This window comes from Culicoides brevitarsis, chromosome 1, assembly GCF_036172545.1.
Source record: "Culicoides brevitarsis isolate CSIRO-B50_1 chromosome 1, AGI_CSIRO_Cbre_v1, whole genome shotgun sequence".
NCBI classification, from domain to species: domain Eukaryota; kingdom Metazoa; phylum Arthropoda; class Insecta; order Diptera; family Ceratopogonidae; genus Culicoides; species Culicoides brevitarsis.
The window spans coordinates 45,832,577-45,857,264 of NC_087085.1; the positions used below are offsets into that span (position 1 = coordinate 45,832,577).

The 24,688-nt window shown below is 28.4% G+C and overlaps 1 protein-coding gene across 2 annotated transcripts; it reads right to left on the reverse strand.

The window, feature by feature from the left end:
• Window positions 1–528: 528 nt before the first annotated feature.
• LOC134827886 (early growth response protein 1) lies at window positions 529–24,416 on the reverse strand. Of its 2 annotated transcripts, none has more exons than XM_063840763.1 (4): window positions 24,319–24,416; window positions 6,223–6,933; window positions 2,420–2,560; window positions 529–2,272 (listed from the first exon to the last, which is right to left on the reverse strand). In XM_063840763.1, exons 2-4 carry the CDS (start codon window positions 6,899–6,901, stop codon window positions 1,017–1,019), a joined length of 2,076 nt encoding a protein of 691 aa, XP_063696833.1. In that variant the 5' UTR covers window positions 6,902–6,933; window positions 24,319–24,416; the 3' UTR covers window positions 529–1,016. The 2 variants fall into 2 exon arrangements, with proteins under 2 accessions (XP_063696833.1, XP_063696823.1); XM_063840753.1 differs by lacking the exon at window positions 24,319–24,416 and adding an exon at window positions 10,083–10,211.
• Between the last annotated feature and the right edge of the window lie 272 nt (window positions 24,417–24,688).

The window sequence follows — 24,688 nt, forward strand, 5'->3', positions numbered from 1 at the left end:
TTTACTATTTATATGTTTTTTTTAATGTATCTTTATTTATTGTAACGACAATGATCAAATATGGTTTTGTAATTAATTAGACCGAAAAAAATTATTAGAGTCATCGAAATTTATGTACTTTACGAGTATTATTAGTCAGGCTGGTATTTTTTTGTTTTAGCAAAAATAACAAAAAATAAATAATAATAATAATATTTTTTTATTATTAATAATAAAATAGCTTGAAATATTAATTATTATGGCACTGGCGGAGAAAGCACGGAAAAGTTTTGTATGAAAAACTTGAAATAATAAAAAAATATTTTTTTTAGTTTAATTGAACACACAGTCATATCTTTAATAAAATTTTAATAGCGAAAATGTAGAAATATAGTTTAAATTTTTTTTAGTTAAAAATTCACAGTAGCTGCGTATAATTTGAGATCACAGTTTTTATTTATTTTTACTTTAATGAATTTGTAGCAATTTTTATTTTATTTATTTTAAATGTTTTTTAAGTCTTTAATATTTTTTATGTTTATAATTTAACTATTTAGCTCGTCGATGGATATTTTGCGAATTTTCCAAGTTAAGGGATTCCGATTCAATTCATATATATTTTTACTTTTCGTTGCAATTTTAGACATTTATGACACTTACCGTTGGTTTTTGGGTTGTGCGATGATGCGGAAGGACAGAAACATTTAATCGACAAACAGGACAATGAAGATTTGTTGTTCTTGCTGATTGGTTGTTGCTTGCGGTGCTTCTTGTTGGGTTGATGGTAACAAATTGTCGTCTTCTACATCAATAATGGAGTCGTTATCGCTACTATTATTACTTTCGACGTCGTCATCTTTGTTGTTTGGCTGAAGTTGAACAACGTCTTTGCGTTGCTTTTTGCGTTTTTGGCCTGCACTTGCTAAAAATACATCATCATCGGTGGTTGCTGTATAGCCCATAAATGCATCTCTGTGTACGGGATCTGGCGTGCTTGTTGAATCGATTCGCATAATATCTACCGACGAAACATCTCCCTACAAACTATTGCTGCTCGACGTCACGATGGGCATCATTTCGTCGTGCGCGCCATAGTGCGACACAATATGATGATGTGTCTGTTGCTGCAAATGATGATGTTGCGTTTGCTGATGCTGCGCTTGTTGGTTCATATGCATTGTCGTCGATTGTTGACTTGTCCCGTTGTTCGACAACTTTTCCTTCTTGATCCGTTGTTTCAAATGGACTTTTGCATGACGCTTCTTTTCATCAGATCTCGCGAATTTCCTTCCGCAAATGTCACATGAGAAGGGTTTTTCGCCCGTATGCGTTCGAATGTGCGTCGTCAAGTGATCGGAACGCGAAAAAGATCGCATACAAATACGACATTGGAATGGTTTTTGACCCGTGTGAATGCGAATGTGCCTTGTTAGTTCATCGCTGCGAGAAAATCGACGATCACAGTTCTCGACGGGACATGCATAAGGTCTTTCGTGCACGGGCGTCTTGCTGGGACGATTTGGATACTTGCGCGGTTTAACGGGAACCAATTTCAAAGGCATCGGGCTTTGTTGATACACTTGCGACAAAATTTCATGACCTTTACTCGTCGCTTGATTGTATTCCGCCAATTGCATCGACGATGATTGTTGCTGCTGCTGTTGTTGATACGAGCTACTTTGCGATTGCATACTGTGCGAATTACTGTCACTCGACATTGGATGGGGCGTCGTGTATGGTTCTTGTTTTGGTATAATGTTCGATGCGGAGGAATTTGAAGCAGGACCCGGATTTGTCGTGACAAGCGATTGTGAGCTGTATTCCATTTCGGGATCAGGCCATTGATATTTTGACGACATGAGATTCTGATTTCGCGAATACTGTTGCATTTCTTGCTGTTGCTGCTGCTGATGTTGCATTTCCATTTGAGACATTGACGATACGGGTACACAACTTCCGTATTGCGGAGGTTGACGTAAAACGATGCTTGGCGAACATTCCATCGTTAGACCCAATAATTCAACGTGATGAGGTCGATCGTCGCTCGCTACGCCGTAATGATGATGCGCATTGGGAGATGCGATATTCGATGGTAAACTCGTTTGAGGAGCATAATGTGCTTGGGCGCTACTTAAAGGTCCCGGACCAAGATTGAACATGGGGTTATGGAAGAGAGTTTTGTCGGGCGATGGTAAATTCCAACTACTCAAACCCGCAGATGCACTCGGGGGAGACATTTGACTCAGCATAACGCCGCTCGATTGTCCTCCGCTTCCCATGCCCATTGTTGTTCCTGTAGTAGTTGTAAAAATACCGCGATAAGAAATTTTGTTTGAATCTTCTTGATGCGATGAGGCGTGATGATGCAAATTTTCATGATTGTTCGATGATGAATGAGATGAATGATGATGATGATGAGATGGGTACATGGTTACACTACCGCTTGTATTACTGGCTTCTTCTTCGACGATAACGGATGGCGGCGTCGTTCGTTCTTGCTTCGATGGGGGACTGCACAAACTCCCGCAAGGGCTTGAAACTGTCGGATGCTCCAATGAAATGTCTTCAGATTCGATTGAACCTGAAAAAAATTAAAAATTTGTTAAAAAAAGAAAGAAAAAAAGTTAAAAGAATGTTAATTAAAACGGAAACAATTAACACTCGCGGATAATTTTGTCATAAAACATATCAAATCACCTGCGGCTTGCACTTTTGCAACATTGTATCGAACACGAAGAGGCAAAAACCTTCAGAAATCTTCAAAACAACTTTAGATTTCGTATAATGATTCTCGGAAGTACATTTTTTCGTTGAGAAATCAACCGCTAATTGAATGAAAAATTTCAATCGATTTAAAACTGTTAACAAGAGAGTCATTATCGAACAGTTTTCGTTTTAGTTAGAAACTAAATAACACCAAATCTTCTCTTTTCTTGATCACATTTGAATAAATTATCATATCATTCGGACCGTTTCATTCAATTTAATATTAACGATCCGCTGTCGATAATATTACGACTGATACGACAAACATTTGTTTATCAAAAAAATTATTGATCTCATATTTTATTTTAATTTCATTTTATTTTTTATAATTTTCGTTGATTTTTAGATGATGATGATGAAAATATGTATGAAATTATGGTTGTTTAATGGTTATGTGTTTTTTTTTCTTATTCATTCATAATATTTTGTTATTCTTCGTTTTTTTTTCTTTTATCAAAATGATGATCAGAGACACCATTTAAGGTAATTTCCTTCATTTCTTGTATTAGCGAGTTAAGTCACACAAAGTTTTTTTTTTTGGGCAAGAAGGTTTTTTTTTGTGAAAAGAAATAAATGATTATTTGTGTAATATGTTATCACTCGTCGACACACACGAGTCTTTGTCGTTTCTTCTTTTATTCACGTTGGATAAGAATCGTTTGTAATTTATGAATTGTAGATAGGAATGAAATGTGAGATTGTGAAAATATGTTAATATTTTGGCGCACACATAACTCAAAATAATTTTTAAAACAGAAATCTAAACTTTTTTGGGGTGTTTCAAGTTGAAATGGATCAAAAAATTAAATTTTTTATTAATATAGTAATAATTTTTTTAATTTTTATTTTATTTTATTTTAGAATTTTTAAAGAAACTTTAATTTTTTTTTTTTTCATAAAAAGTATAAATTTTAAAATATATTCAAAAATTTAAATTTACTTAATTTTTTTGTTTTACCTAAAAAAAATCATTTTCTAATATAAAATATATGTAATTTAAAAATAAATATATTAATTAATATTATATAATATATATTGTTATGTACATCATAGATTATTATTTTATATTATAAATGTATAATGTAAAAAAATTTGTTCTAAAAAAAATTATCAAAAAATTTAAAATAAAAAAAAATCTAATCCGGATCCAATTCTAAACGAAACTTATCTAAAATCATAAAAAATATTTTGTTCAAACAAAAAACTTTTGAATCGTGCTGCGAATAAGAGTAATGATTAATAAATAATATCACACAAAATAAAACGGACAAGCTATAGACCTAAAAAAAAACTTGTGATCGTCGTTTCTTTATAATTTTTTCCTCTTTCATTATATATATTTTTTTTTCAAACAACAAAAAAATTAACAACAAACGAACAACAATAATAATAAATAAAATAGCGACTGATCATATTGATTGGATTGCAATATATTATCACTGATTTTGACCACACACACAAGCAAACCTCTGAATGTTGTTATGTCGCGCATATTTTTGCATAAATATTAACTGTTGGAGTGTTAACAACTTTTGTTTTTATTTAGCAATTCGATGAATTTCAACGATAACTTTTTTTCTTCGTTTTTTGCATAAAAACAGAATTTGTTAAAAAAAAAGTTATCGAGGATTGACTCTTATCAATTACATGAGGAAGTTTGAAACACTTGTTTTGTGTTTATTTTTGAGATAAAAAATTTTCTGAATCGAATTCTAAATAATATTACGAAAATAATTGAATCGGCAAGTTAGCCAGTGTGTCGTCTTGTTTTCCCTTTTATAGTTACGGAGAGGAACAACTTGTAAGTTTAATATGGAGAGTGTTGTAATAATAATATAATAAGCATTTAATCCATTTCTTGTGTGTGTGAGTCATTGAACTTCACTGTTTGCAGTTAAAACTTTAATAATAATAATATTATTGTTGTTAATAATAAATCATTGTGTTTAAAAAAGGGACAATATTTTATTTATTTTTATCTCATGTCTTGTATAAATAAGGCAAGAATTTATCCAAAGCGGGTCTCTTTAAAACGTTACGCCACGGAACAAAAGCGACGCAAGGTTATCCATACGCACTCAATAAAAATGAGTTAATTAACGATTATTTGTTATCAATGCACATTATTATTATATTGTATGGAGACTACCGTGATTGCTGAATTCATTCATTGAATTGCTTTGATAAACTCTTAAACACAGTATAATGTAGTGATATATGATTACTTAAGCCATTCAATTTTTTTGTGTATTGTTCCGAGTTTTTGTATGGATAAAAAGTCTTTGATCATGGCAGACATTAAGAAGCTCATATCAAAATATGTAGCACAAGTTTTCTTTTTTAACATTTTTTTATGTTTTTTATAATAAACTACTGCTAACGATTACTAACGACGATATAAATCATAAATTCTTAACATATACATTTTTTGTTAATGTCGAAATGTACAAAAAAAAGTGAAGCATATCAAATTTCTCCCAAAAATTATGAATTTTTTGTAGTTTTTGAAATATGAATTTCTTTTTGAAGAAAAATATACTTGTCATTAAATTCAGGCAGGCACTTGAGCGATATTTTGTTTCAAAGGTTATGTTGTCACAATATAAATCAACATATATATTAAAGCGTATTTTGTATAAAATATTTAATAATTTTTTTTTCTTTTTAAAAAAAATTTAGAGTTTTAGAACAAAAAAATGAGAAAAATAATTTTTATTAATTAATTAAAAATAATAATATTATTATTAAATAATTAATCATATTAAATTAATTTTTTTTTTAAATTTTTAATTTATACAATAAAAGTTTTAATATTTATTTCTTTTTTTTTTTTTAACTTTTTAATAAAATTTTAAATGAAGCATATAAAATAAGACTCCTCATCGCTTAAAATCGTATTTTTCTTAAATTTTATGTTAAGCTGTTAAAAAATATTAATAATCATCATTCATTGCTACCATTAACATGATTTAAATCGATTAAAAGTGACTCGCTATTTTTTGTGTGGTTTCAAATGACCAAATATTAACGACACACGAATTTAAATGTCTTAACATGTGTAACAAATAACAGTAGTCGTCGCGATTAATATCTCTCTCGCGCGTTCATTTCATTTCTAAATAACTAAAAAAAAATAAATAAATAAACATAATTTAAAAATAAAAAAAATATATATATGTTGAAATTCATGACTTTCATGTGCTACTGAGTACTAAATGTTGTTATTATATTGGCAATCATAGAATTTAATTTTTTATTTTTTTTTTCACGTGAATATTAATGTAGAAAAAAAACATAACATAACAATATTTGTAACAAAAAAAATAACATATATTGTTATTATTATTGCTGCCGCCCGTACTGAATATTTAATAAAGTGTTTATTTTTGCCGCTGATGTTTTGATTTGATTTTTTTTTATTATTATTATTTTTTTTTTTTTTGTTAAAGAAAAGAAAAGAAAGAAAAAGGTACTTACTTGTGATCGGCGGAGGTTCAACGACTGTCGATGGGCCAAAAAATGAGGGAATATCACTGGAAGTTGTAACGGGAGTGTTCAAGTCTCCGCTATTGTTGTTGTTGTTATTTGCCTCGCTAACCTTCGTGCTGTGATGCTGCGGTAAACTGAGCGTCGGATGACTCGCTGATGTGATAATCGTTGCGGATGCCGTGATGATCGACGCTGTCGTCGTGATACTTTTGTTGTTCACAGAATGCGACGACGAGGACGACGTGCTATTTGAGACGTTGCTGTTTGTCTCCGCGTTATTATTGCTCTGACTACTCGAATTCGAGTTATTTGTATTACTTGAATTGTTGTTGTTGTTTGAATTGTTTGAAGAGGTTGCAGCCGATGGATGACGGAGCTCTTGTTGCGCTTGATGCAATTGATGCAACGAGTTGTGATGACTTTGAGTTATTTGACCGCCGTTGCTGCTTGTCTGTGTCGCTCCAATAATATTATTGTTGTTATTATTTGGAATACTGCTGTTATTGTTGTTATTATTGTTGCTCGTGAGATGGAAACTCGTTGGAGTCGCAGCTGTTTTCATAAAACTCCCGACAGTGTCGAAGCAAAATGCGTTGAAATGATCTTGTAATGCAAGGAATGTGTGATGCGATGGCGGCACCAAGGTATCCAACCCTTCCATGATCATGGTAGTAGCTGGTTGTCCAGGGGCAACGCCACCTATTAAGAGAGAAAAGAGAAAAAGAAAACAAATTTTCATTAGTTTTTTATAAAAAAATTCAATTAAAAAAATATTTAAAAAATTTTTTCAAAATAAAAAAAAAATTTCCAAATTTTTTCAAACATTCAAGAATTATTCTAAAATTTATACAAATCTTTACAAAAATTCATAACACAAAAAACAAAAAATCTTCACAAAAAAAATCATAACGAAAAAAGAGAAAAGAAAAAAAAACAAATTTTTGCATAAAAATAAAGTTAAAAGAAAAAATTTAAAAAAAAAATTTAAAAAAAAAATAAAAAATAATTACAAAATTTTTTTTTTTTAATTTTTAAAATTTTTTTCCAAAAACCTCTAAAACATAAAAATATTAATGTTTTGTAACATTTCTTTCATACTTTTTATTTCCGCATCTTTTCTCATACACATGAAATGATGAAGACACAACCGACTTCTGTTTGAGTATGACGAAAAAGAGACCGGAATCATTCAGTTAATTAATTAATTAAAGGTCATTAAGTAATTGACACATTGACTTCTCTTCGTTTTTGTCGCAGTTAATTTAAAATTATGTGAATGAATTCTATGATCTTAGAAAAGTGACCTAAATATCGCTCAAAGTTCTTTCTCTCAGAAACTCCCGACAAAATTCACACGTTCAGTGCATCTCACACTCGAATTAACTGAAAATACAGCCTCTAGCTACTTCATTTTTACCTTTTTATTATGCGAAGGTATGACTTATCGTGTAAACTTAAAATCTTCCACTCCCTTTTTATTATTGCATTGCTATTACTACCAATATTTACGATGATACCATTATTTTGTACGCTTTTGTGTTTCGTTTCTTTTATTTTTTATTAACATTAAAAACTCTGATAATGCCGAAAAAATTTTGTTACTTTTTACAACTAACTCTAAGTGATGATAAAATAATTTTTAATAATCGTTTTCGGCTTTTAATATTAAAATGTGTTTGTTGTGTTGTTATTAATAAAATATTAATAATATGTACGAACAAATGGAAATCAGAAGCTGCGAAAGAGTGGCAAAGACGATGAATAAGATGTTCTTATCTTATGCATACATCTGTTAATTAACACTTTGTTATTAATATTTTTTTTGTGTTATTGGTTATTTATGTTATAAATTGAAGATGATTTACTGCCGACTGAATAAATTTTTAAAGTTAATAATAATTCGAAGTGAATTTTTAATTATAATAATTTCATGTAATTATCATTTAATTGTTTAAAAATTGATGGCAGAGATTTTTTTTTTTTTTGTAAAAGATGTCAAAAATTTAAAAATTTATTGCCCTTTTTAGACAGCATTGACAATCAATTAGCGGATGGAATTCCGAAAATGGATCCTTTTTTGCGTCTCTTTAGCCAGTTTGAACTAACTACAGGCACAAACAAGCAAAAAAAGGTTAAAAGTTATTGACACTTGTTGCTTGCCATCGTCTGTCTATGTGAAATCTGCGCTGCTAATGTCACAACTACCATATTGGGCGAAGGAGGAACGCGCATCTGTATTCAATTTTTAAACTAATGAGCGTTTCAAGACTTTTTTGCGTGTCTTGAAGAAAGAGAAGTTACAGAACGACGTCGAAAAATAAAGATTTGACACCTACATGCCAAAGTCCTTTTAAGGGAAACTTGTCAAAAACTCTTTATTTAATCTCTGACATAAAATTTGAACGTCTCTCGATCTTTGGGAAAAAACAAAAAAAAAAATTGATAAAACTAAAATCGAGAATATTATTATTTACTTCCCGCTTACTTTTCATATATGAGAACATATATGCGAAAAAAAAAGATAAATAAATAAATAAATGAATGAACTGGATCTTGTTTGATTGGATTTTGCCATTTTTGTGCGTTCGTTCGTATGAATATGCAAAAATCTGCCGTCGGCAAGATATTTATATTATTACAAAGTTTATAATATATATAAACTTTTTTTTTTTTATAACAGTCGTTGTTTTTGCAATTTGTTCATTTTTGTGTGAATTCGCTCGGAATCCTTGTCGAATTCGGCGATTTTACGCGCATGCTCTGAATTTTTTTGTATTTAATTTTTCACTTTTACATCATCATGTGATGTTATGTACCCGGTGTCTATGCCGTGAACTTGGTAAAAGCCGCACAGAATGTTATTTATGATTGCAGGCAGCAGAAATGAAACTATGTAAAAATCCATAGATATATGCACGGAAAAGTGATGCGTCAACAGTAGCAAGTGGATTTTATGTTAAAAATAGAGTAATAGTGTATACAGCTGGAAAAATTTTCTAAATTTAGATCGCATGTAACTTTTGTGTACATGCACACATAAAAAATGTTGTTTTTTCTCGCTTGATGTTGAATGAGAAAATTGTTTTCTTTTAACACGAAAATCAAATTTCTCGTAATTTCAACACATTCATGTCACAAGATGTCAATAAAGATATATAAAATATACACGAAATATAAGTTTTATTATGTTATTTACGAACCAGATGATAATAAAAAATCATCATACACATTTATTAGATATTTATGCGCGCACATACAAGATGACCGTGAACTACGTCATCGGCGCCAAAATATCGACTAACACCGAAAAATTTAAATATATCTAATGTATGTTACTTGTTAATGTATTATTACATTATTCTTTTATTTACAGGATACTGCGATGTAATAATATATTATTATATATAATAAAAAAATTATTATTAAAAAAAATATTTTTTTTTTATATTAATTTTTTTTTGATATTATTTTTTATTATACATATTTATTATTTTAATTTATATATGATATAAAAAAATAATATTATTAAAATATTATTTTTTTGTATTAAAAATCTGTTTTTTAAATTTTTTTTTTTTTTTCATATTAATTTTTTTAACATTATTATTTATTATATATTTCTTATAAACACATTTTTGACAAAACCAAGGATTCCAAAAAAAAACTTTTTTTTATTACACACAAATAAATGTTACACAAAATGTCACAAATAAATCATTCAACAGTACTTCACTTTCGTGTTCTATATTTAACATTCTCCTTTAAAACTTTTTTTTTTTATTTAAACATACATGTTATATATTTTATTTTATTTTATTTTTTTTTGAATAAAACAAAAAAAATATTACCTGGATAAATATCTTACTCCGAAAAAAATTTACTAAAAATTAGTAAAATAATTATTTTTAACAATTTTTTTATTGTTCTTCGATCACTTTTATTATTATTTTATTTTAATATATTTTTTAATGTTCAACTTTTAATATTAATATATATGTTATATAAGTTCAATTATTTTAATATTATCGCCCTCGCGTTTTATTTAAAATTAAAATATTAACTTTACGAATCAATCGCAAGTACAACAAAGAAAATTAGTCGCGATTAATATTTTAACACCTTATTACTTTACAATTTTAAACAACAACATATATTATTTGTTTATTTATCTTGTACCGATATTTTTTCTGTTCCTTTGTGTTTTTGCTGTTTATGAATGACACCCACTCAATGTTTTTTTTTATATATTTTATTATTTTTGTAAAGTAATTCGTGGTTTCACTTGCGATGATAAACTTTTTATTATTATAAAGTCTGTGTGATAATAAAGTTTTTTTCGTGTCAATTTTTTTTACGAGATTTTACACTTTTTTATCCGCCTACGAAAAATAATTCGATGAATTTCATTCACAAATTGCACGGATCAATTTTTTCTTGATTTTTATTTTCAAAATTTTATCACTGTGCTTATATTTTTTGTAACTTTGTCACTTTCTTATATATTTTTATCTTTTTATACATGTATAATATTCTTTCTCTCTGCCAAAACAAGTAATCTTTTTTCTTTGAATATGTTAGCGAAATGAATAGCCGAATACTACTGATTCAAAAACCCGAGTGTACATATAGTTTTATGAATGAAAATGTTCCATAAATGGAATGAATGGGAGTGTGGCGTGTCGTACTACATCCAATAAGAATCGCTTTATCCCCTCTACAGTTTGGTATCCCCTCCATAAATTCGTGTTTCGAACGTGGTTTTACGTTCGAATGCGCGCGCAAACCACAATAAGAATTAATGACGTCACGACATTTGGCACGCGTCTTCTTTTTATTGTGAGTACATAATATTCTCAACGGATGACTGACTATGGCGAGCGATGCCGGCGTACATAAATAAATAATGAGAATATCGTCATCAACTGTTTTTTTGCTCCTCTTATCGCTCACGAAGCGATCAACAGTTGTTTATTTATTATTCGGATCCTTTTTTTCGTGAATTTTCTTGAATGTCAAGCGAGACTTTCTTCAATATAATTTAAATGTTGTCACAATATGAGATCAAAATAACGAAAAATCACACATCGCACACGAGAACAAAGAATATTTTGACTACTTGTTTCACTTTCGGAAAATTAACACGTAAAAATATAAAATAATTCACGCGTAAATAATCATTTTATTTCATTACCGCAATTAATTTTCCAATATTTTATTTTTTATTATGTGGAAAATTTCGAAGCAAAAGTCACAAAGTTGTTTGTTTAACCTTCAGTTGCAAATTTTCATGACATTTTACACAAAAACACAATGCGAACATCGTTTTATAAGAGCAATAAATATTCTGGCAGTTAATTTCGCAGACAGCATTTCCACTCTGTGATGTCTTGACGTTCGTCGTTCATTTAAATATAGTGCGTTTTTTGCACGTTATGGAAACGCATGTATAGGAAGTCCGATGGATGTTAAAATTCACTAATTTTAGATACAAAATGATTTCACTTCCCACGATTTCAGTGGTTTGTGCATTAATTTTATATATTTTTATGGACACTCATCATCTTCATGTTCTTGCAGTTGTTTTTGTTATGAGGTTTTCTAACAGAAATAAAAAATTATTTAAAAAAATATTTTAAAAAGATGCTTTTATGATCCTAAAATGTTAAAATATATGAAAGTTTTTCAAAATTTAAGCAAAAGAAAAAAGACATTCGAGTCCTATTATTTTATTTTAATTACTTTTCAAATATTTTATTTAAAAAAGTTTTGCTTTTTTCTTTTGCGTAAAGTTTGAAAAATTTTCGTTCATTTTTAATTTAAAAGCATCTTTTTAAATTTTTTTTTTAATAATTTTTTTATTTTATACTTTTTAGTTTTTCGAACATTCTATGAAGCCCCGATGCAAATTTTAAAACTTTGACCCAAAGCACATTTTAAAACCTTGACCTAATGCACATTCTAAAAATTTTACCCAATGCATATTGTGAACTTAACCTTAACGATAAAGACTTACAGCGCCATCTATATTCTCAGTATGTAACTAAAAACGTGACACGATGAGAGACAACATTGCAATTTCAATAAAAAAGCATATAAAAAAAGGTACAAAAAATTAGCAAGATTCTATTTTTAAAATTCAATTAGTTTCTACATCATCACTCGTTATTTTTAGATGCATCGTATCAATATTTTTCGTGGGCAGTTTGTTTACTAAAAACGCGTTTAGAACACAATTAACTCGTTTTTTTTTACTCACAAACGAATAAATATCATTATCAAAACAGGTCGTGAACCCCGTAATTAATGTTGATTAAAAGTGAATTTGACAGATTTTTTTTTGTCTTATTTTGAGAAAATGAAAATAAAATCACGTCTCGCGGTAATTTGTATTAAAATGTAGCGAATGAACGGAAATTAAGTGCTTGACTTGTTCACCTGAAATTTCAGAAATGGGTTTTAATGAAATAAATCATGTTGCGGTGACATCTGTTTTTCTTCTGCGCAAAGTTTATTTTTTTTTTAGTTAGATATGAGAAAAAAATCTTAATTTTTATTTAGGTTAATAAAATAAGATTTTTTTTCGATAAAATATTAGATATTTTTTTGATATACGAAAAAATTTTCGAGACGAAAAATTTATCACATTCATTATTGGGTCAACTTTAAAATCCAATTTCAAAACAATACGCTTTTATTTATTTCTTGATACAAATTTCTTCACGAAGCAGAAAAAAACATCAAGAAATAAAAACAACAGCTGCTTAAGAAAAATCAAAAATTCTATAAAAACAAACATTATCTTTAACTATTTTCTTCGCCGCTTTTTGTCTCAAATAATCATAAATTCTCCTGCATTGTGCAACTTTTCGTCGAATATTATCACGCACGTTCTAATTATTGTGAAAATCGCTACAATTTCGTCGAATTTTTATTTCTTTTCTCTTTTATTACAGGGACACGTGATTTATTAGAGTATGAAGACACACGTCAAATGAAGACGTCATCCGCAAGGAGCAACAATAATTAAGTAAACAATTCCCGAGAATCCGCACAAAAAATCAAAGAAAAAAGAATTAGAGACGCATGTGCGCTTTTTCCGACAATTTATCCGCACGGAGAGCAAAATTCCGAGAAATTTACCTTTTCTGTCCTTTTATGAACAGAAGCGTTTATTCGTTTGTTATTATTACCATGAATCACTCGTCATCATCTTCTTCTTCCAAATTTTCGTTAAACGATGTCATGAAAAAAACAACTTTTCTCTCTTTTGGATTTTCTGTAGGTACAAAAAACGTCGTAAACAAAAAAAAAATTCTAAAATAAACTCATGATCAAAATAACATCGTGTACAAAGGTACACGGTTTCTGTTCGCGTATCCAAGCGACGACATATTAACAAACACGTAATCAATTTTATTTTATTATTTAAGTCATCTATCTAATAATATCTTGTTTTTTAATTGTTATTCCGTCATGATTCACTTTTTTGAGGGGTAAAGAATTTTTCGGTTTGTTTATTATTCAAAGATCAATTACGTTCGATTTTTTTCTCCTTTGAGAGGAGGAATTTTATTAACTGAAAATGTTTATTTATCACAAAAACATGAAATTCCGAGAAATCCCCACAAAAAATTTTACTTATTTCCTAATTGCTTGAAATGAGGTTAACTTAAAAGTTTTGAAATTATTTTTTCAATTCAAATTTTCTTTTTTTTTTAAATTTTTTTTATATTTTTTAAATATTTTATTTTATTTATTTATTTTTTTTTTGATTAAATTTAACTAAATTTCAATCCGTTGTGCATTTTAATACAAAAAGTGCAAAAATTAAGAACAAACAGATGCACTTTTCATGTCAATGCAATGTTTTAGAAAGAAACGAGTTCAAAAATACAAGAGAAGAAAAGTGCGTTGCCTTGACATTCAATTTATTTGTATTACTTTTACAATGTAAAAATTGTATGTTTAATAATAAAGTTGAACAAATAATAAGTGAATTCCATTTGAATGTTTCTAAAAATAAATTGCACGAATAATGTTTAGTTTTTGAATGAATGCGTGAGTGAATGATCATATGATCGGTATCTCTATCTAAACATTACCGTAGCGTTCGGAATTTTCATTCACAGAATTTTCTGCAGATTTTTTAACATCTGCGATTCTCTCAATTGTGACGTAAATTTTATTCTATTTGTATTTTATTATTTTATTTTTTTTTATTTTCAGAGAAAATAATGACGGCGTCTATATTCGGAAATGATGAAAATAGATTTTTGCATGAGAAGAAGAAAGAAAGAAAAACCGTCACCTGTTGAGCTATTGATCAAAGAGTTGCCGGGTGAAGAAATTAATGTTGTACAAAATTAACGCCATCCATCATATTGTTTATTTTGGTATTTATCTTTGTGTGGTTGCCATTATTTCGTCGTGATTTATGAAGAAGGTCGAAAAGATTATGAAAGTTGTTGAATTAGCGAGAGGTAAATATGAAATGTTTCTTAAAAGATTTTTCTTTTTTTTATTAAATAAAATTTTTGATGAAATTTTTTATGTTTAAAAAAAAAATCTATTGAAATTTTCTTATAAGTTAAAAAAAATATTATTTTTTATAAATAATATTTAAAAAAATATTTAAAAAATTAAAAAAAAAATTAAAAAAAAAATTTAATTGAATTAAAAAATTAAAAAAATTTAAAAAAATTTAAAAAAAAAATTTAAATTTAATTAAAAAAAAAATAATTAAAAATTTAAAGAATTATTTAAAAAAAATGAATTTTCTCATTCCAATAAAAAATTTTTTTATGAAAATTCTTTTAATATTTCATCAGAAACAGATGTTCAATTGCTGACTCGTTGTCTATCATGTCAACTATTGTCACGCACGTCATTGTGACACGAGCTTATCAGTCAAACACCTCATTGTCAAACACACGAGTTGCCTTCTCATGTCTGTTTCTGACAGAATTGCGTCAGTCGGATCTCAATTGGCTTTTGTTTCTTCGATCCTCACATGTCAAACCGACGTCACATGTTGGAAAGTCATTCGCCCGGCTAATTTATCAAAAAACAAATAATACGTTTACCTATGAGGTTTTCCCGAACTTTTTCACACGAAGTGCATTTACGTCATTTCCATTCATAAATTTCAAGTCACACGCACAGGTGAATTGTTGCTCCGGCAATTGCTGACGACGACGTCACAATAATTGATAAATAAGTGTCCCAGGTGCTGTTTGGTAGCGCAGGCGCCTTTCGCATTTGCGTAAAATCCATAAAATTTAGGAGAATTGAATTTCATTCATAAAATCCGAAGCGCGCGTATTCTCCTGTTGCATGCTGAAATTACGTCAGAACAAACAAGGAGTAAACAGAAGGAAGGGGAGAAATTTCTGTTTTTTTGTTATCCATGACGAGCGATGCACGAATTTATGAATGAATCGAGCGTATTTGGAATGTCAAGTATTCAAGGACACTCGAGTTGTGTGACAAAAAAGTCGTGTGATAGATGAGCATTGAATAAATTTTAAAATGGAATAAAATTTGAAAGATTTTATTTTCTTATGGCGTGGGTTTAGGACACATGTGCAATGCATGTTCAAAGGATATTATGTCACAAAATTTTATCGAATTAAGCCTACATGAGAAAAAAAATGTTCTTGACTCATCTCAATATTTTTTTTTTCTTATAAAAAAACAAAGAAAAAAGTTCAGACTTATCTCAGACACGCCAACACCTAAAAATAAAACAAAAAAAGACTCCAACCAACGCTTCAATCAAATACAAAATACAACAAATCCACTTTTTACACAAAATTTTCAAAATACGAGCAGCAACTGTTATTATCACACTTTTAAAATAATAATATTATTCCAAGTAGGCAAGAGAGCGCACACGACAAATCGACCTACTCTCTATTTATTTATTTATTTATTATTAAAAAATACTGTATTAAAACACTCCAAATGCTGAATGTCAGCAAAAGTGTGTAAAACTAACTGTAACTGTAATAATCATCATAAAATTTATTTTTTTTTTCATCTTCGTTGTGTGTTTACTATAGATGTGTGACTTTTCAGCCCCCATATCTTCCCAAATGAAAAAAAGTATAAATTAATTTGTGAACGCGTGTCACTTTTTTACGCTTTGTTTGTCCAAGTTTTTACAATTGTTACAGATTTTTAACGCGTTTTGGGAATTTTTCGATTTGAAGAGTCGTTTGTCTGTTAAAGATTTAAATGTTTTTTAAATTTAAATTTAATTTAATTTTTGTTTTAAAATGAACTAAAAATCTAAAAAATTTAATAAGAAAAATATTTTTAAAAAACCTCATTATTTTAAAGAAAAAAAAATATTTTAAAATTTTGATTTTTGAAAAAATTTTCTTTAATTATTTTAAGGAAAAAATTAAGATATAAAAAAATTTAATAAAATTTAAAAAAATTAAAAAAAAAAATGATTTGAAAAAATTTAATTATTATGAAGAAAAAAATTTAAAAAATAAAAATTATTTTTTTTTTATTTTTAAGCAATTAAAATTTTAATAAATTTAATTAAATTTAATAAAATTTTGATTAATTTTTCCACAAATTAATTATTTTTATTTTAACTATTTTTTTTATTTTTTTTTATTTTATTGTGAATATGGAAAAATACAAAATATATGAAAATAGCTTAAGCTCAGAATAAAAGATCTTAAACGATCTTAAGATCAAAGTAACGTTAAAAATATCAAAGCAAATTCTTCAAAACGAATTTTAGATTAATGAAAAGGATCTAAAATGATAATAATATCAAAGAAAAAAAAATCGGATGAAATTCAAATTTAGATCTAATATTCTTTGATCATCTCAAACAATGCTTAACAAAAAGGCGCTCAAGTTGTTTTTTTTTATCACAAAAGCTCTTAAATCTCATTTTTTGTCATCATCATCAACAAAAAAAGAAAAATTTCAAGAAAGTCTTTTAGTATTTGGTTACACGTGGCGTCAATTTTGAATATTTATGGCTCTTTATATAATTCAAAATGTCCAAATTTGTGCGTTTCTTCAAGTAATTTGATGAATAGCCTTATATGGCGCAATGGAGGAAACCAGTTGTTGAAATGTGATATCAGAACGTCTCTCTCTCTTCGTAACGGCGCTCGCTTGATATACGCACGACGATAAGCAAAAGCAGCGCGCGATGATGACACCAAACTACTGGAGCCTGATCAAGTGAAAAGAAGAAGATGATGATGAAAAAATTGCATACGTGATAAAAAAAAATCGTAGTTATTTAAGAAAAACAACGTTCATAAAATAATATTATATCGCAAAAATAACAAATTAATGGTGTAAGAAATCTAAAAATAGTTTTATGAGATTAGACGTGTGACTGAAGTGCGCAGCGAGGCAAAAAGGTAGCGCGCTGCAACATTTGATTTTAAGAAGATAGACAGTTAACTTGTACAATGTACATACAAATACCAACCAGGTGTCATCGAAATTTGTCAAAAAAAAGTTTTTTTTTGTGGCGATCATTTTTTGACAAATTCCCATCTATCTTGTTCCAATCGTGCGGCGGCTTCTGTTTGAGCCGCACTAAATTGAGAGTAAAGGTCGACAACGACAACAACGAAAAAATGTAAGTAAGTGTCGATCAAGGATATTGTGTTACGGGCAAAGTGTGGGAGTCGGAATTGACAGCAGTAATTGAATCTGTATCTCTCTTTCTCTCCGTTTCGCGTGTGAAGAAGTGTCTTAGTCATGCGTCGAACAGGTAAGTAGAGTCACTTACAACAGAAATGCATACGTTTGAGCGCGTGGCGTTAACACCTACGACGCGATGATGATAAATATTGAGGTTTTGACGTGAAAAGAACAAAGTTTTTGACAATGATTTTGAATAATTTTGAGTGACGTTTCTGTTTTAACGGTAGCTGTTATTTTTATTACAACGTTGCGTTATTTTTTGTGACGGGAAAAGAACAGAAATGCCTCGTCTCGTTAACGATGCGACGTTTAAGGCAGTAATTTGGCAGTTTTTGAGGCGATTATCTTCAGTTGCTTTTAATACAGCGCTTAGTCATTGATTTTGTGAGAACTTGTTGAAACAAGATTTTTATTGAATGTGACGTATGCCTCTCGAAAGTTCCTTCCATGACTCAAAAAATTGAAATTTTTCTTCAAAAACTAAAAATTTATAAAAAAAAGGGATAATTTTAGTAAAAATAATTTTGTTTTAAATTAAAAAAAAATAATTAAAATTGTTTAAAATAAAATTAAAAAGCATTAAAAATTTTCTTTTTAATAATTAATTTAAAAATTATCTTTTATTATTTTTTTTAAATTCCTAAAAAATTATTAAAAATAAATTTCATTTTTTTTTCAATTCAGATTTAACAAATGGTTAAATAATTTTCAATTTATTTAAAAGTAATTTAACTGCGCATTCCTTTTTGTCAAAAGTCGTTCAATGCGAGCAAATACAGCAACCTTCAACTCTTTTTCATTGTTTTGCCGTTATTTTAAATTTTTTGACGGTCGACAAAACGACGAAAAAAAACCCTCAAGAACAATGATTGTCGCGTAATTAACAAAAAAGCCGCATGCCACTAATTGATGTCCCGCCTAAAAATATAATAAAAGTCAGAAACTTTTGTCATCTTATTATTTTTATACCCGTGCGCGTCTCGTCTCAAAAGACAAAAAATCGTTCAAGCGAAGATCATGTGAATTTTGACACTTTTATGCTCGTTCACGTTATTCGTCATTTAGCATAATAAACATTTTCTAATTTAAACTGCTGACTGCGTCGCATGCACTCGCCGTAATTATTATTATCCATTTGATGGACAAGAAAAAATGCATGTTGGCACAGCAGCAAAGTCTCGTCATTAAACAATAAAATATAATTTGATGACAGACATGATTGAATTGTGCAAAAATAAAAAAAAATCGAATTGAGAGCCAAAAAGTGTGTATTTGTGTGTGATTGATAGGAGCATGCTGTTTGCCCATGTCCCCAATGCGGTTTAATGACGAGGAAATCGCACGCAGCAGTCGGTAGTTGCTTGAGCAAAAAATGATTTATGGCGAAACATCACAAGCGAAAAATAAATATTGCTTTTTTGGACTCGCATCTCCGCGTTTGTCGCGAACAACAATGTTCAAAAATAATTAACGTTTGCCAAAATAATTAGATTTTTAATAAAAGGTGACAAGGTATGTAGAAAATTTTATTTAACGCACACGATCGTAAAGTCGCTCCATTAAAATTTCGGGCAATTTATACAAATAAATTGTTTTTTTTTTATGAAATTAAAAAGAAATGGAATTATTCGAAACAGATGCATGAGAATGTCAATGAGGCATGTCATTAATGCTGTGCGACAAAAACCTCAATTTTCAGCTTGAATTGGATATGAAAGCTTTCTTGTGACAAAATTTTTATCTTGAAAGATCTAATATGTTCCTTTAGTTTTTTTTTTATAATTCAACACTTCCTAATAAGGCATCCTCATAAAAATTCACTAAATCTGCCATCTCATATTGCGAGTCTTTTAATTTAATGAATGAATTAAAATAATATTTCGCAGCTGTACTCGACGCGCGTTCGCGAGATGAAAAATAAAAATTAACTTCATTCATCAATAAAATCTATTCAACACATTAGTTAGTGTAGTAGAGAGACAACGGAAATCACGAAGTCAACTTTCAAATATAAACATAGATAGCTGGAGAGACAAACACAAGGTAGTGCCAACCCACGTGAAGTTATATCTATGTCATGTTCATTATATTATTATTATTATATTATATACGTTATTTTTTATTGGATAAAAACTAAATCTCTTTATAACTTTACTTCCTCACACATTTGAATTTGTTGTTTTTTTCTGTCCTCAAAATCTGTGATAATGACAACTTTTAACAACTTTGATGTCAGTTGTAACTAATTTTGCGCAACATATATAAAATAACATTAAAAAATATAAATTTTAACATAAAAAAGGGCCGTGTAGGCTTTTTGCTACTGTTTTACATTTTTCTTGTTCTGCAGCATTTTGCACGTAAATATCTTGTTGTTTTCTCTGTTAGTATCTTTTTATTTTATTATATATAAAATAATTTTTTTTTCTTATAAACAACAACCAATCATTAGATTATTATATACAGCAGTTAATTTTTTTCTTTTTTTGTGTAGATCTATGTGATCTTATTTGCAAATGCTGATTAATTTATGATTTGATTTGCTGTGGGAGGAAAAATCTAGTTGATTTTGTGTATGATTTGCATGCAAACCCTCTCATTAATAATATCTATCTATCTATGATCATATAATATATTTTTTCTCATTTTTATTTGCTAAATAGAAAAAAACTCCAAGTTTTATTTCATAAATATTGTAAAACATCAACAACGACAACAGCGTTGACGATGAATTTGAATTTGTCTCTCTACCTGGTTATTTGTTGAAGGTTAACTTTTGATTTACAAATGTTATTTTTTTTTCTTAAATAAATAAATTGTATCATAACAATTTTCAACAGAGACATTTTGTTTATACAAATACAACTTAATATATAAAAATTTTAATAATAAAAAAATTAAAAATTTTATTTTATGTTTTATGATGTTTTGTTTGTAAAATATATGTTTTCATCATATACTTTTTTTTTAAATTATTTTCGAAAAAAATGAAAAAAATACAAAACTTTCAAGAACATTATTAATTTATACGAAAATTCAAAAGGTTAACAATATGAATGATAAAAACATTATAATAATTATATATAATTATCATTAATATTATATTATACATATATAATTTTTATTTTATTATTCATATTTATTATAACTCTTTTTCTCTCCAATCATTATTGTATACATAAAGTGCACATAAAGATATCAAACATTATAAAATAAATCTAATGACGGTAATATAATTTAGCTTAACTCTCATTTTATTGCAAATACTTAAGTTTAATACTATTACCCTGGCTTTGCTTTTTGCGTTTCACGAGAAGATAATTGATTACAACATTAACTCATTTAGCATTCGAATAGAATGGAAACGAGTCATCTGCAAAGATGAAAGATATTACAACTAATCGTTCAATATTTTATTTAACTATAAGCGCCATATGCCTCCCACGTGACATTGCTCATCAAAAATTCATTAAAAATTCGCAAATCAAACTAAATTTCTCGATACAAGAAAAAAATAAAATCTAAACGCAAAAGAGCGAAAATGTATAAATTTATCTGTCTAAAATTATCAATAAATTTGCAATTTCATTCAATTATCAACAATTGAACGAAAATAAATTTTACAAACAAATGTGTAGGTATAACTAGCTCGTTCTTTTTCGTTCATTATTATTTTTTTTTTATATATATGTTGCGAGGAGAGAGAAGGGCACCAATTTTAAAACCTCTATGATAATAATAAATATGAATGAATATCTTGTGTGTGTCTTGTAACAAGATAAAGTTTCATTTTTCATTCATAAAAAGACTCGAGAAAAACATAACAATCATACACACCTTCTTCTTTGCGAACGAAACATAGCTGAACGAGGCAAGCAAAACGAACGAACATGTCTCTTTGAATGTCTTTGACGCTGTTTGGTGTAACTTAACAAAACTCTTAGGTTTTTATGAATGAAATTATCTCAATTGTGTCTCTGTCTATGTCGCGTATATGCAACTAAATCTCGACTCAAGTACATTCATGTTGCATATGCAGCATAAATTTCGTCGTGGGAGGATTAATTTTTAAGCTTTTATTTATTATTATTTTTTTATTTTAATAAGTTTCACAGATTTATGCTGCTTGCTTGTTTTGTAACAAAATGTAGCTCGTTTTATGAATGAATTTGACATATGGTCGAGGAGTTTTTTTTTCTTGTCTTCAAAACATATTTTTGCATATTAAACCGAAAAATGTAAGATTAAAATATTTTGATACAAGATTAAGCGTTTAAGGTAAAATTTGTATAAATTTGGATGATTGCTTGAGCTATTATTAAAAGTTGAGTATCAAAAAGTACAACGCAAATAACGAGAGTAAACAAATACTCAAGGTCGGAAAATCCCGGGAGAAGTACTACTCCTGAATGCGATGATAATCTTTCGTTAATAAACGTGTAGCGAACGAATTAAATATAAATTGTTCTGAGAAAAGAACAATCGCGAAGGATTTTAAATTTTTTCTCGAAAAAAATTAATCGATTTTACAGTATTTTATCAAGATAACAGGCGATTCCGAGAAAAAGTACATTTATGGTCATGTTCATAAATTTAAAATTTGTTTATCTCAAGACACAATTTTATCTTTATTTCTCGCCATTGATATCAATAGCTGATAATGTAATATCCGAATGGTTAAATACAACACAAGGAGGAGTCGCTTAAAACTTTATCTTTATCTGTGCGAATATCATACACAGTAGCTTGTTCAAATGTGTCAAAGACACGAGTTGAGAATTTTTTTCGTTGTCGCCATACAACGGCGAAATATGAAGCAAGTACGAATTGAAAGGAAAAAAATCGAGTAAGTAGGAGGATTGGGTATTTTATCAATGATGGCATTTTACTTGAAATTTTTTCGTTTTTTTTTCGTAAGTAGGCACTATCCTTTCAAACTGTGTGTGTGTATCGCTGATAAAGATATAATCAATTTGATTCGTTGTTTTACAAAAATTGTAACACACTTGGAGATAGTTACAACCCACAATCGAATCATACACGCTTGAAGTATTTTTGTCTTTGTTTCTACAAATTTTTTTTCTTTTTCGTTTGGAGAACAGTTTGTTGTTGCTATGATTATTAATAGTTTAGAGAAATATGGCGACAAAGTTGTTACATGCAAAGGGGTTGTCTATGGACTCCATCTTTGTGATCGCGAAAATATTTGAATAACAAAGAAAAGAAAATGATCTTCAAATACTCAAGTTTTGATATTTTTGATTTAAAATTTAAAACCAAATAAATTTTTAGTAATTTTTAAGTAATTTTTTAAATAATTTTTAGTTAAAAAAAAAGAAATTAATTTTATAAATTAACAATAAAATTTTTCTTATTGTAATTTTTTTTTCAAATTTAATTTTTTTTAAAATAATTTTTTAAAACTTTAAACGAAAAATATATTTTTTTATAATTTTTTAATAATTTTTAAATTAAAAAAAATGAAATTAAAAATTAATTTCATAAATTAACAATAAAAATTTTTCTTATTTTAAAAATTAATTTTTTTTTTATTATAATTTTTTTTAATTTTTTCTAAATAATTTTTTAAAACTTAAAACGAAAAATATATTTTTTATAACTTCTTATAAATCAATTTCCTCAAAATCTACTTTAAAATTAATTTTGCACACATTTCTTATCAACAAAAAAAATATTTTATCAAATATCTGACTCAAGACGAGAAAACAAACAACTAACGAGGAAACAAATCTTTTTATCAACAAAACTTTCATTAACACTCAGTACTGAACACTTATCAAACTTAACGTCACTAAAAAGCGGAAGTTTCTCTTAACAATCACTTGAATTAACAAGAAACGATAAGAATTTCTTCAGAATGACTTTCAATGAACTATTCTGATAAAAACTGACCTGATCCGTTATTGCCCAGCCATAAAGCGAACAAATCCTCGTTTGGTGACGTATGATAATTGCTGTACAAATAAGGGCTGGAATAATCGAAGAGCACTCGACGCGACGGAGATTCGTCTGAAAAAAATAAAAAATCGTTAAACCTGATCAGATCCATAAAAAAAATGAAGAAATTGAATTGATAACGCATTGCAATGGAACACGACATCAGCAAACGACACGATTGACACTTTTGCAATAATAATATATGAAAAAATAAATAATTAAACAAATAAAAAACACAAACCGAGGAGAAGAGAGAAAAAAAGAGAAACAAGTGACGAACGATAATATAACGTGAAAAATGAGGAAAAAAAATGAATTACATCAAATTTACATTATGATCGTGGGATGGGCATGCGACTGACTCGTTGTCTGTCGTTTGTTTATTTTATTTTTTCATTTCAGTTTTTTTTTGCTTGTGCGACAAATACTACTTACTTTGTAGTTGGGTCGAAAATTCGGTTGCTTTTTGCAAGTTTACACGAGGACGAGCAGGTTTCGTCGTTGCTGAAGGAGATGTTACTGTTGAAGTTGTCGTTGTTGTATTCGTTGTAGATGACGAGTTACCCGATGACGATTGAAGGGAGTTTTCAAGAAGCAATTGTTGCACTTGCGTTATGTCAACGTATTCGTCAGAAGGGCCTGTAGGACGAGGAGCTGAAAAGATTTTTTCGGTTAAAATTGGATTCAAAAAATTATTTTGAGAATTAAAAAAAGAGAATTATCGATAAAATGAAATTTTGCAATTTTTATTAAATTAACACAAATTGGTTAAAGTTAAATATTTAAAAAAAAATATTTAAAAAAA

Coding starts and splice junctions, on each gene's coding strand:
- LOC134827886 (XM_063840763.1), bottom strand. CDS start 6,901: ATGATCATGGAAGGGTTGGATACCTTGGTGCCGCCATCGCATCACACA. Junction 2,561..6,222: donor TGAACCTCCGCCGATCACAA/GTAAGTACCTTT, acceptor AATTTTTTTCAG/GTTCAATCGAATCTGAAGAC. Junction 2,273..2,419: donor AGAAGCCAGTAATACAAGCG/GTAGTGTAACCA, acceptor CAACTACTACAG/GAACAACAATGGGCATGGGA.